The following is a 14,455-nucleotide window of genomic DNA, read 5'->3' as shown; positions in this document are numbered from 1 at the left end:
CTCCAATAGTTTTGGGACTAATAAGTTTCTGAAAGCCTTGCTACAAATTAGAAGCCCAAAGGAGAGTCAAATAGAAATTCCTTCCAGAAACAGCAACCATAAGCAATTGAGTAAAAGACACAAGAATTATTACAAGATCAAAGCTCAAATTACTGGCTAGATACCAAGGTACCCACGGAAACAGCTCAAACCACAAATCAAAGTCACAAACATAATGATTCCTTTTCTAGTAGCCATATTTTAAAAGTTTAAAACAGAAAACAGGTGAGGTTAACTTTAATAATATATTTTATATAACCCCAATATATCCAAGTTAACACTTTGTTATTAAATAATCTGCAAATGTGTGCTAAGAATTAAAGATCTGGTGTGTATCTTACACTGATAGAACATTTCAATTTGGACTAGTCATATCAATAGTTACATGGGACTAGTGGTCACCACAGTGGAGAGTTCAGGTCTAGATTTTTATGTTATCATTATGCCTTTAGAAAAATGTTCTAGAGACAAAAATAACTGATAATATGTGAGGTAATGCAAATGTTAACTGGCTCAATTTAGCTATTCCACAATGCATACATATTTCAAAACATGTTGCAGAGTATATATAGTTTGTCAATTAAAATAATAGTTATTTTCTCTTACCTGCACAAATCTTCTTTAATGTGAAGGGAAATCAATTCCTTAGGAATATGAAAAGAAAGAATGCTCTCTGACATCTGCTCTCGAATTCGCATCCACTTATTGTCAGATGTGGGAAATCTATATAATTTACATACTGGGTTCTTTAACACTGAGAAGAAAAAAGAAAAAAAATAGTTAAATTTTAAGCAAATGCATATCAGGTGTAGCCCAATTAACAAAATCATTAATCAAGATAGCATTTTAATTATTCATTTGATCAAAAATTTCTTTATCAAAATCCATTAGTGTATCTATATTTCCAGGAATTGTATTTTGACATCTTTTTTCCAGTAGCTTCTGAGACATATAATCTTTGTTAAATTAAAAAACAATTATACATCTAACTCCAAATTATAAAGTAGCTACTACTTTATGATTTGAAAGCCACAACAGCTACTGTGGCTAATTTACTATCTATTGATTCTTCTCTTCTTCTAAAGTTTTACAAAGTGTATGTGTCTACAAATACAAATGAAAGTATAAGTATACAATCCTAATATACACTTTGAACAAATATATTTCTGAATTTCTTCTGAGCACTTTTAGTCAACTTTACCTACTTATACAGTAAGTCACAAACTGATATGTTATTTTGGAAGTTTCAAAAGGCCTTACTGAATGTTATTTCTTACATGTCAGAAAGGTTCACTCATTGGGCTTAAAATCTGTTAAAATTCAAATACCATACATACTTTAGTGTCAATGAGTCAATAACACACTTTCCTGAAACCATGTATTATTAGAAGGAAGGCAGAGAGCCTGTGAAGAAACTGTATTTAGGGTGGAGGGGAAAGTATCAAGGTAATGTAACCAAGAATTTTTTTAAAAGATTCAAAAAAAAGAGTATAGGATTAGATATTATGGTAACATTTGATACTTATTAGCAAAGCCAGCACTCACATCACACTTTCAAGCAATCAGGGCAGAATTGCATTTCCATTGCTCAGCAGTGAATGCCTATGCCACACTTACACACCAAAACTTAGCGGGCAATAAAATATCAAGTCAGTCACCAGTCAAGAATCTATGATTAGTTGGCTTCAGTTTACAATAAAGCTAATTAAAAACATTAGTTGATATTGAACCAGAAGGGTTTCAATCATACTGAACACGATATGTGGTGGGTTAGATCTTCTCAGTGTACAAGGAAAAATTGTTTTCAAAATTTTAGGATCTGTAAGACCACCATATTTCATTCACTACGTGGGTAAAAATATATCTTTTGGAACATTGAAATGAGGATCTATTCATCCATTCCCCTGCAGTCATCCATTCTCAAAATTACATACACTCTGGACATTATCGTTATCAAACTTGGTACCACAATGGAAACCTTGATTCCAAACACTCCATTCTTCAACCATCAGATTCAAATCTTCTATTAAACTTACATACTCCTGCCAAGAATTAGAGCTCTCACTTTTCAACAGCATTAATAGAAGACAGAAGACAGTACACTATTTCTAGCATGTTGAGAGAAAATACTGCATCTTAAAATCTAGAGATGTATGCCCCAAAGATTATCTTTTGAATATAAGCATAATATTTAAATTTTGTCAATTTGTTTACAGAATATATAGAGTTCATTATCTTTACTTTCTTTTGCCTTAAATATAAGAACTTACAGCGAGTCAATAAAAGAAAATTAAAAGTTTTATTCATTTGTAAAGTGACAGTGTTTCCAAGATGTAAGAATTTTATTGTTGCCTCTTTTATAATATCTTTGGAATAGGAAGAGGAAAAAAATATGTACTAAATTCATTATGGTGTCCATATACCAAATAAGAGTTCTCATGAATTCCCAATATATATAACAAGGTTAGGAATATGAATGCATCATTTTGTGGTAAGACAAGCTTCAGTCCTTGAAATGGCCAAGGACTGAAGTTATTTAGCAACATACATAAACATTTATGTATGCTGTTTGTTATTTAGCAACATATATAAATATTTAATTACTGGGTTTATCTAGACTCAGTATAAGTGCAATTTTTTTAAACTCGATTTTTTTTCATGATTCAGAACTTTTGTATCTCCCAAAGCATGATTAAAAATCCTTGGATTTTTGCTTGCCTTTTATACATCAATAATGATTTTTAGAAAAGTTGTATTTTTTATGTCACAAAATATAAAAGTCCTCATTTTCTCTGTTGATATCAAAACAAATCCTTCTACTTTATATTTTATTGTTTTCTTTTCTTTCTTTTTTTTTTTTTGGTTACAGGGTCTCACCCAGGCTAGAGTGCAATAGTGTGATCTCAGCCGACTTCCTGCCTCATCCTCCCAAGTAGCTGGAACCACAGAAGCATGCCAGTTTTGGTAATTTTTATTTTTATTTTTTGTTAAAGACAAAGTTTCACCATTGCTACCCAGGCTGGTCTTGAACTCCTGGGTTCAAGCTATCTGCCCACTTTGGCCTCTCAAAGTGCTGAGATTACAGGTATGAGCCACCACTCCTGGCCTTATTGTTTCCATCCTAATACTCTTCAATGTACTTTGAATTTAAACCTTGGTTGAAATAGATTAAGCAGAAATCAAGGGTGGTTTGATTAATGAACTCTAGAACTCTCCTATAACTATGAGGTATACATCATCCAAGGACTCTCTAGAAATGCTGCTGTTTATAAAGAAAATATATGGGACAATTTAAAAACCAGGCAGTTTAATCATGCAAAAAATTTCCAGTAATGTTGCTGATTTAACTTTTATGTTATGGGTTCTGATCTTTTGAGACGCATAGGTCTCCAAACATTAGCACTAAATTGTGTGTCTTTATCATTTCACCTCAGTGCAGATATAATGGAATCTACTTTGCAACCTAGTTTGATCCAGCAGTGTTGCTTATTAAACACCTATCATGTCTGAAGCAAGAATATCTCCTATGTATCATAAAATACAATATAATGGAGTGTTATTTTTAAAATGAAGAAATTAGGTCTGACCTTTAAATGCCATGCAAACTCATTACACAAAGAGCAAATAAAATGTTCTCAACTCAAAATTCTTGCTGGTCTGATGGTAGGGAGATTTTGTTATCCTCACATATAATAAAAACATGGTACTCATGTATTGAATATTGAACAATGGGCCACAAAATATATTTTGTCAACTTTTTAAAAAAATGATTCTTCTTTATATCATAAAAACTCTGCTCACATATACTCCAGCTGTGTAAATAAGCAAATGCCAGTGTAAATGACTTTCATCTCTGGCTCTCCACTGGTGGCACGTATTTCTTTATGCAGGAGATGGCTTGCTGGCCATACAATAGTAACTTATCCCAATAACAGTAACTATGTAATACCTACCTACTATACGTTCTTTTTAAAGAGAGCCCTGTGTATATTCTCATCTTTATTTTTTCACTGCTATTGCCATACAATTGCTAAAAATATCATGTATCTGATTGTACCAAAAGAAAAGAAGTTGGGATGTTTTGGACCATATCATTGTATTGTGATGGCAATGTGCGTCAAGTTCTAAACTAGTCCAGATCTTGATTGACACATTCCCCTCGAGGTCCACCCCCTGAGATAGAACACAAAGTAAATGGCAGATTTTTCTTTCCTTAGAAATGGCTGCACAACTCAAATTTCTATATTGTTTCTCCCAGACTGTAACAGGGACATTTAACAAGGTAGCATGCCACCTGCTTTTCCATGGATTCAGTAATGGTGAAAGCCAAACTGCTGCAGTTCTGAATTATCCAAAGTAAGGATGCCAAGGAAATGTTCAACAAAGCCAACACAGATAAAAAGACTGCTGCTCAAGCAACCTCGGAGCAGAAAAGATAAACCAAAGAGACATCATCAGGATGGCTTTCTCCTCGCTGTTTCTGAAAACAAAGGTATGTTAGAGATATCAGTAGGTTGACTGGTCAAGAAATTTTGGAAATACAGATTCAGGGTCCAGGGATAATAAAAAAGCTCATTTATTTCACTGGGTCATCTTGCATATGTTTCTCCAGAGGAAGCTAATCTGTGATTATATTCACACACTTTCTTGCTTCCAGTACATGATAGAAGTAGCATAATAAAATGAATCCAACTTTATTGGCTTCAGGTCTTATAGATTCATTATTTTACTACACTGCAGATTCTTGTAGAGAATCAATTCATTATGAAGTTTTAATTATGTTGTTGTTTAATTAATTATACAGCTAAATGTACCTACATTGCCTATTTTCCAAAAGCTACATTATACTTTCTAAGGATAAGTCTGTAATCCAATTAGATACTGACACAGCCTCATTTGTATTTGAAGAGATCTTAGACTTAAATACATAATAAATGAAAGCTGGCTTTTTTAAAGATTGGATGAGCACTGAGAAACTTAAACAGAAATCACAAAAGCACTGTCCTTAGCATGGCTTCAGAAAAGTGAGGGTAAGAAAAACATAAGAGGAGCTCAGAATATACAGCAAACAGATATGCTGAATCCAGCCAAGCTTGCAAGTTCTTGGCCAAACATGAGAAAAACTATTACAGATGTCATACTAACACACAAATACATTATTTCTCTGCAGTTGGTGACAACCGGTGAATTTCATCTGTAGAATATGGATTTTAGATCTTGGGTGGTTAGAAAAAGGGTTGGCTTTAGATCTGTTCATTCTGTTTCAGTTAGTGAAGTATACGACTTGTAAAGCTAGAAGATAGCTCCTATTCCATGCTGAGAAACCCGGGACAACCCGTAATCTATTGCACTCATCATGTTGTTTCTTGTCAATATGCCTCTGGTCAAGGCATTCCAGGCACCTCACAGGAAGCCCCCAACTTTCCTAGCCAGATGTAATCATCCTATAAACTTTGCTCAGCGATCACCTCCTCCAGGAAGCCTTCTTCAACCTCTACTACACCCTCCCTATATAGGTGTCTCTTCTGTTTACTTCACACCTCCATCTGTAACAAGGTTCTTGCCAACCGTACTACAGTGGGCTGTTTAGTGGTCCATGTTTCCCACAGGAATATGAGCTGTGTGGGGTGGGTGGGGAGTGGTGGAGAGGGCTGTGTGATTTTTGTTCTCTTTTTCCTGCTGCACTTAGTATAATGCCCAGCAAATAGAAACATTTCACACAAATGAGCCTTAGATTTTGCAACTCAGATGTATTCCATCATTATTCTCCCCATGAACAGAACAGGTACAACACCAACCATTGTGGAAATTGAGAGGGATAAAGGCAGGACGAAAGAGCATAATTAAAAGCCCCACTGCAAGAGGGAGCACAGCCATCAGAATCAGGGAAAAGATTAATCGTAATTGAAAGATCTCTTCATGTTCTTCCATAAAATGTTAACTTTTTGACTATTATCACTTTCTTGCCTGTTTTACTTTTCTTCTAGTTTACCTAAGGGAGGAAGAGGAGGAACTAAACAGTCTTACAAAGATAGCTGAAGCATTTAAAGGTGTCTAAGAGATGGTTCTATTCATTATTAGATGGTGAAGTTTACTCTTCCATTGAAAGCTACTTAACATCTTAAGTTAAATCCTGTGTTACCATACAGTAATGAAAACATATGGAAATGTCAAAATAACAAAACACGTGGATTACATCACATTTGTTAAAACAGCAAAGGGCAAATAAATCTAGACAGGAAACAAAAAGGATCAAGGACCAATATTATGAGCCAAGATGGCCCCAGACTTTACATACTAAAGAGATATAAACGCTGAAGTAAAATTCATTTAAATCACATGGAGAAAAAATATTTTTGTTATTATAAAATGAATACCATCTGACATTCAACAAGGTAGTGAATTTTTACCACACAAATGAAAAGAACAACAGGGAAAAGCTTGGCATTTGCTTTTGGCTGGAATTCATCAGGACTCAAAATGACTATAGGAGGAACTAGTTTCGACAATCTCTTAAAATATCCTGAATCACGCATTGCTTTGGATGAGGGTGGTAATGAGGAGAAAGTTATCTCAATATTTAGCTCAATTGTGTGGTATTGTGAAAGTCAATTAAAATCTATGGTACTACATGAAGCAGAACAAAATTTATTATTATTATAAGTTCTGGGATACATGTGCAGAATGTGCGGGTTTGTTACATAGCTAAACTCATGCCATGGTGGTTTGCTGCACCCATCACCTCATCATCTACATTAGGTATTTCTCCTAATGCCATCCATTCTCTAACCCTGCACCCCTCGACAGACCCCAGGGTGTGATGATATTCCCCTCCCTGTGTCCATGTGTTCTCCCTGTTCAACTCCCACTTATAAGTCAGAACAAGTGGAGTTTGGTTTTCTGTTCCTGTGTTAGCTTACTGAAAATGATGGTTTCCAGCTTTATCCATGTCCCTGCAAATGAAATGAACTCATCTTTTTATGGCTCCATAGTATTCCATGGGGTATATATACCACATTCACATTTTCTTCAACCAGTCTATCATTGATGAGTATTTGGGTTGGTTCCAAGTTTTTGCTATTGTGAATAGTGCTGCAATAAACATACGGGTGCATATGTCTTTACAGTAGAATGATTTATAATCCTTTGGGCATATACCCAGTAATGGATTGCTGGGGTCAAATGGTATCTCTGGTTCTAGATCCTTGAGGAATCGCCACACTGTCTTCCACGGTGGTTGAACTAATTTACACTACCACCAACAGTGTAAAAGCATTTCTATTTCTCCACATCCTCTCTAACATCTGTTGTCTCCTGAATTTTTAACGATCACCATTCTAACTAGCATGAGATGGTATCTCACCGCGATTTTGATTTGTGATGCTCTAATGACCAATAATAATGAACTTTTTTTCATATGTTTGTTGGCTACATAAATGTCTTCTTTTGAGAAGTATCTGTTCATATCCTTCACCTACTTTTTGATAGGGTTTTTGTCTGATATTTTATTTTTTCTAAATTTGTTTAAGTACTTTGCAGATTCTGGCTGTTAGCCATTTGTCAGATGGATAGATTGCAAAAATTTCCTCCCATTCTGTAGGTTGCCTGTTCACTCTGATGATAGTTTCCTTTGCTGTGCAAACTCTTTAGTTTAATTAGATACCCTTTGTCAATTTTGGCTTTTGTTGCCATTGCTTTTGGTGTTTTAGTCATGAAGTCTTTGCCCATGCCTATGTCCTGAATCATATTGCCTAGGTTTTCTTCTAGGGTTTTTATGGTTTTATGTCTTACATTTAAGTCTGTAATCCATCTTGAGTTAATTTTTGTATAAGGTGTAAGAAAGGGGTTCAGTTTCAGTTTTCTGTATATGGCTACCCAGTTTTTTCAATACCATTTATTAACTAGATAATTCTTTCTCCATTGCTTGTTTTTGTCAGGTTTGTCAAAGGTCAGATGGTTGTAGAAGTGTGGCATTATTTCTGAGGCCTCTGTTCCATTCAATTGGTATATATATAATATATATAATACTATTCCAATTATAATATACATAATTCCATTCAATTGGTTTATATGTAATATATATAAACAGATATATATATATATTATATAATATATATATTAGATATATAAACAGATATATATATATATCTGTTTTGGTACCAGTACCATACTGTTTTGGTTACTGTAGCCTTGTAGTATAGTTTGAAGTCAGATAGCATAATGCCTCCAGCTTTGCTCTTTTTGCATAGGATTGTCTTAGCTATATGGGCTCTTTTTTGGTTCCATATAAAATTTAAAGTAGTTTTTTCTAATTCTGTGAAGAAAGTCAATGGTAGCTTGATGGAGATAGCATAGAATCTACAAATTACTTTGAGCAGTATGACCATTTTTATGATATTGATTCTTCCTATCCATGAGCATGGAATGTTTTTCCATTTGTTTGTGTCCTCTTTTATTTCCTTGAGAAGTGGTTTGTTGTTCTCTTTGAAGAGGTCCTTCACATCCCTTGTAAGTTCTATTCCTAGGTATTTAATTCTCTTTGTAGCAATTGTGAATAGGAGTTCACTCATGATTTAGCTCTCTGTCTATTATCAGTGTCTAGTAAAATACAAAAACAGAGCAAGACTCCATCTCAAAAAGCAAAGGAAGAAAGATAGAAATGCTTGTGATTTTTGCACAATTGATTTTGTATCCTGAGACTGCTAAAGTTGCATATCAGCTTAAGAAGATTTTGGGCTGAGATATTAGGGTTTTTTTAAATACACCATCATGTCATCTACAATCAGAGACAATGTGACTTCCTCTTTTCCTATTTTAATACACTTTATTTCCTTTTCTTGCCTGATTGTCCCAGCCAGAACTTCCAATACTATGTTGAATAGGAGTGCCAGTTTTCAAAGGGAATTCTTTCAGCTTTTGCCCATTCGGTATGATACTGACTGTGGGTTTGTCATAAATAGCTCTTATCATTTTGAGATTAATTCCATCATTACCTGGTTTATTGATAATTTTTAGCATGAAGAGGTATTGCATTTTATCTAAGGCATTTTCTGCATCTATTGAGATAATCATGTGATTTTTGTCATTGGTTCAGTTCATGCATTGAATTATGCTTATTGATTTTCATATGTTGAATCAGACTTGCTTCCCAGGAAAGAAGCTGACTTGACCATGTTGGGTATACGTTTTGATGTGCTGCTGGATTCAGTTTGCCAGTATTTTATTGAGGATTTTTGCATTGATGTTCATCAGGGATATTGTCCTGAAATTTTCCTTTTTTTGTGGTGCCTCTGCCTTGTTTTGGTATCAGGATGATGCTGGCCCCATAAAATGAGTAAGGGAGGAGTCCCTCTTTTTCTATTGTTTGAAATAATTTCATAAGGAATGGTACCAACTCCTCTTTGTACCTCTGGTAGAATTTGGTTGTGAATCCATCTGATCCTGGGCTTTTTTTTGGTTGGTAGGCTATTAATTACTACCTTAATTTTAGAACTTGTTGTTGGTCTATTCAGGGATTTGACTTCTTCCTGGTTTAGTCCTGGGAGGGTGTATATGTCCAGGAATTTAACGATTTATTGCAGATTTTTTAGTTTATTTGAGTAGAGGTGCTTATAGTATTCTCTAATGGTAGTTTATATTTCTGTGGGATCAATGGTGATCTCCCCTTTATCATTTTTTGATTCTTCTCTCTTTTCTTCTTTATTAGTCTGGCTAGTAATCTCTCTATTTTGTTCATCTTTTCAAAACAACAGCTTCTAGATTCATTGATTTTTTGAAGGGTTTTTCGTGTCTCTATCTCCTTCAGTTTGAGGCAGAACAAAATTTTAAATGAGAATTTTTCAGTCATATTTAAGTAAAGTAATAAATTGTTTTATTCCAAACCTATATAATTTAATTCAAACATCTTTCTCACAGAAAGAAAAATATGCAGTTTTCTGTTATCTGAAGTATAAATTCAGGTAAGATTCACCTGTTATTTACCATTTAACAAGCATAATTATATTGTAGTATGGCAGAGCTCAGTGTGCTCTGGAGGGAAGGAAGGCATCACCCCTCCTGCCCCTGCCCTCCAGTCTCCTGTGCTCCCATCTTCTCTAGGCACCTTCCACTTCCATGACATGTTAAATTGTACATCACCAGAATGATGCCTCACTGACTTCTGATCACCCCCATCCCAAGATCAGGTTAGCTCTCGGCATTTTTCCCTTTAAGAGGTATCAGCGGATGGATGGCATCTACATCCAGACTCAGATCTGTCAATTTATGAAGCCTTTTCCCCATGATATTTAAAAAAGAAAAGCACCCTTTCCTCTCCCTCCTTTCCCTCTTTCTGTTTTTATCTCTCTGTCTCTATCTCTCCATCTCTGCCTCTCTGTCTGTGTTTTTCTCTTTCACGGCATGTGTGTGTGTGTGTGTGTGTGTGTGTGTGTGTGTGTGTGTGTGTGTGTTTAGGCTTAGGAGTCACCATCATTTAAAAGGCCATGTGGGAAAATCAGCTCTCTTGCTTGGTTCTCTTGAAATATCAGGGGCACATTCAGCAGGGCTGGAAATTTTTATTCCTTATAACAATTTTTTTAACCAATAAATATTAACCAAGTTCTAACTAATTGGAGATTTGTAGATCAATGGGAAAGGGTGCATGCTAAATAATGAGGAATTCAATTTATAAGGTTTAAGTGTCCAGTGCATATCAACACAAAATGATATATACTGCAAATTTTAAAAAAAGCAATGTTCCTTCTTCCTAAGTAGTTTAAAATCTAGTATCTTCTTCAAAGCAACAAAAATAGATGGTTTAACACTATTTGAGGAAAAAGAATCAAAGCTGTGAAGCAAGAAGTATAAACACCAGTAAGTTATCCACATAGGAGGGTGAACTGCATGTACTTATGACTAATAGCAGCACAGCCTCCTCATCTTTGTTTAGATTCCAACTCATACAGTCATGGAAATTATTGCTGTTAGATATATAAAAATACTGCATCAGACCTAATGCTTGCTGAGTGGGGGAAACTCACTCTAAATTGGACCATAATACGAAACTTTGTGATAGGGTCTACAAGCTTCTCAGATTTGGCACGGTAATATGGGGATCTATGGGCTGAAGTACTGTATAGAATTATATAACAAATTTACCAAAAAAAGAGAGAATTAAGAAATTAACAGAGAATTATCTTTACAACATTTTTAAATATTTTATCACTGGCCAGACATTTTAACTATAAATAATAACCCAAGAAAGAAAACTGTATATGACAAATGTTCCTCCATATAAAACTGATGAAAATGAATACTTCCGTGAAGTGGTTCTAAAAAGAAGGAGAACATAGCAAAGGCTTACCTATGCTACATCAGCTTCAAACACTGAAGAGCCAGAACGGAAGTCAAAAATTGTTTAGGTTAATTTGGTCATTTAAAAATAACTGAAAGGCAAAAAAGCTGAACTCTTTCAGGATCAAACTGCTAGTTGAAAATCTGGGCTTTAAAACCAGTTCTTCTGTCAGCCCATCCTGTGTTCTTGTATTAATACTACCAGAGCCCATTTATCATTGTGCTGCAGACAAGGTACCTCAGTTAGTGTGACTCAGGCACCAAACTCCATGACTATGTGAAAGACCTTACCATCTCCACTTCTATACAGTCAAAATTCATTTCCCCTACTCCCCTTTTCACCCCATTTCCAATAGAAAATACTTTAAAGCTTTCTTAGTACTATTTTGGTTAAATAAATAAGCAAATCATTAGAGATAAGTCTACTCTTTAAAAACCTAATTTTATAAGTTAGGTAATTAGAAAGTCAAATTAAGAGCTTTACAATTCTAATACAAACTGTGTCTTCTAGTGTGCCTTGTTTGTCTTCCCATGTAACTCAGGTACTTCTATATCTTATGGAATTATAAATTCTGCCCCATCTCTTCCTTATTTTTTCTCTTCTTCTCCTGAATTCCCCAGATTCCCAATATAAACCTTCAACCTGCAAGGGTATGGAAAGGGTGAGACCTTAGGGGAAAGTGCTTTTCTTCTTAGTTTTACTACAGATAAGTGAATTTCCTGATTTATACCAAAATCTCTAGAAATGTAAATAGAATAGTGAAGAACTGTTATGAGGTATGGCATTCTCTCCCACCCAGTAAGTAGTTCATAACTCACTGGAGACTGAAAAGCTCCATTTAAGACATTAATACAAAGAGTTGAGAAGAATGTCAATAGGCTCACTTTGCCTACAGATTAAAGAAATAGCACATGGGTATAGAATGGATTAGTTCCAAAGTTGCTGAGTTTAGATAGATAAATAAATAGAACAAAAGATAAAAGTACACAGGCCAAAGTCATACACATACATATTCTATATCTGCACAATGCACCTTTATATTTTGAACAGAAACATTTTATGAATAGCACTTAATTGCATTTTTATAAGGTTTTTAAAAATCTAGTCTTTAAACATTTTACTTTCATTTATTCTGATCTTTCTCTAATATAAGATGATTCCAAGAAAAATATCTGTTGCAAATAACCTAGGTTCTGAGTGGTCCTCCAGAGGGTAACTGGACTAAAGAAATTTAGAAATATCTTCAGAACTAAGTGGACTGTCACCACCAAACTGTCACCTCCATAAAAGGATAAAAGCAATCATCAATCATCTTTCACTCCACAATATATATTTACAATGCAGAATGCAGATGCTCCCATAAATTTCATGTCAGCAGTTTTTGTCATATTACAATTTATATGTAACAAACAAATACCCTGGCAGTCTGGAATATTTCATATGGCTTCCAAGACTTGTGCCTTACAGGTTTTATGGCACAGCTATGGAGAAGTAAAGATCTATTTTTCAATATGATCTCTCTGTCCTCTTTTTCCTTAAGTAATATGTTTGCTTGATTTTAAAGTAATGTTTCTCTTTCTCCTTAAAATTTGTACTTAACCAATAAGTAAAATTGCACTTCTTTTTTTGTGTATAAAAAGTTATAAGGCTCACATAAGTCAATCATTAAACTTTGTCTTATAATTACAGTATAGATGATTTTGGTCATAACCCGAGTCAAGCTGCATTTAACACGAACTTAATATCCCACTCAAATTTATTTTTAAAAATTGGCATTTGGTGAATGAAATATATTATAGTTTATGAACACAGTAAAGAACTAAAGGTTTAGTTCAGGTTGAAAACAAATGTGAGGAGATCCCTTTGATAATACGTTAAATGTTTTAAAAGCACTAATAACTCAGGTGCTTTTATAATGTATGGTTGATTTATTAATAGCTGGCTGGGTAAACCCCTCAAAACACTATTTAGCACATACTGCACAATATCATATCTTTCATAAAAACAAAGAATAATCCCATTTCACTTGGTCATAGTTTGAGAAGCACCTGTGCCTCTTTGGTTTATTTCTTCATTCTGTGTAAGTGGACTTGATGTTTTTAAACGTGTTTCTCAATTAAATTGTATTTTATTTATCTGTGTGTATAAACAGAGCCAAAGGGATGTCTCTCCTTCTCCATTCCCTATAGTTGACTGCCTGACTGCCTCTTGCCAGAGAAAACTGCTAATAATTTAGAAGTTATGAATTTGTAAGCCTTTGAATTTCTGTATTATTCATTAATCTGATTATCATGCTATGTATGTCACAGCTTAAATGTACAACATGGCAGGGCTAGAAAAAAAGAGTAAGGTATTTTACTTTGACATCAATTTGTCGACTAATGCCTTCTTAGTAAAACCACAGCCTATTACTTATGAGCAAAGGCAGTGGAATAGAAGTGGATTTAAATTCTGGACCCATTGTTTACTGCATAGGTGACCTTGAAGACTTCCTCATTTGTGAAATATGGATAATGATAGTGCCTTCCTCATAGCACATGCCACAGGATTATCAAAGACAGACATATAAGGCACTAACATATTGCCTCTCACTATAGTAGTCATCATTTACTAATGGTCATTTAATTTACATTATCATTTAAACATTAGTTCCATAATTTTATATATTCATATTACCATATGTTTTAACTGTATGATATGTCTCAATTTTATTCATAAATACATTTAATATATAGTTTGATCCATATTACTGTAATACAGTACACACATATATACCCCAGAATGCACAAATGTGACTATGAGGTTTTCCTACTGAATCCATATATCTATTGTTTTAACAACTTTATGAGTAGTTATAGATTTAGGAAGTCAAACTAAACAAGAGCTTCACACTGTCTTCTAGTGTTTCTTATTTTGGATAAGACATGATCCAACAGCTAAAAGAAATTTACAGTCATGTGCAGTTTAACAAGGGGATATGTTCTGAGAAGTTAGTCATCAGGCAATTTCGTCATTGTGCAAACATCATAGAGTGCACTTACACGTACCTAGGTGGGGGAGCCTACAACACACCTAGGCTACATG

General features: G+C 34.4%; 1 protein-coding gene across 23 annotated transcripts in view; it reads right to left on the bottom strand.

The window, feature by feature from the left end:
* INPP4B (inositol polyphosphate-4-phosphatase type II B) overlaps window positions 1–14,455 on the bottom strand; it is a 988,233-nt gene that overhangs the window by 220,415 nt on the left and 753,363 nt on the right. For all 23 annotated transcript variants that reach the window (XM_054252895.2, XM_054252897.2, XM_054252896.2 and 20 more), the window contains one exon: window positions 646–793. In XM_054252895.2, the coding sequence (XP_054108870.2) occupies window positions 646–793 (148 nt within the window). The remainder of the gene's footprint in view (window positions 1–645; window positions 794–14,455) is intronic.

The sequence above is a fragment of the Callithrix jacchus genome, chromosome 3 (genome assembly GCF_049354715.1).
Source record: "Callithrix jacchus isolate 240 chromosome 3, calJac240_pri, whole genome shotgun sequence".
Lineage (NCBI taxonomy): Eukaryota > Metazoa > Chordata > Mammalia > Primates > Cebidae > Callithrix > Callithrix jacchus.
The sequence above is the reverse complement of the archived record's forward strand: the minus strand, read 5'-3'. Positions and strand labels throughout refer to the sequence as shown.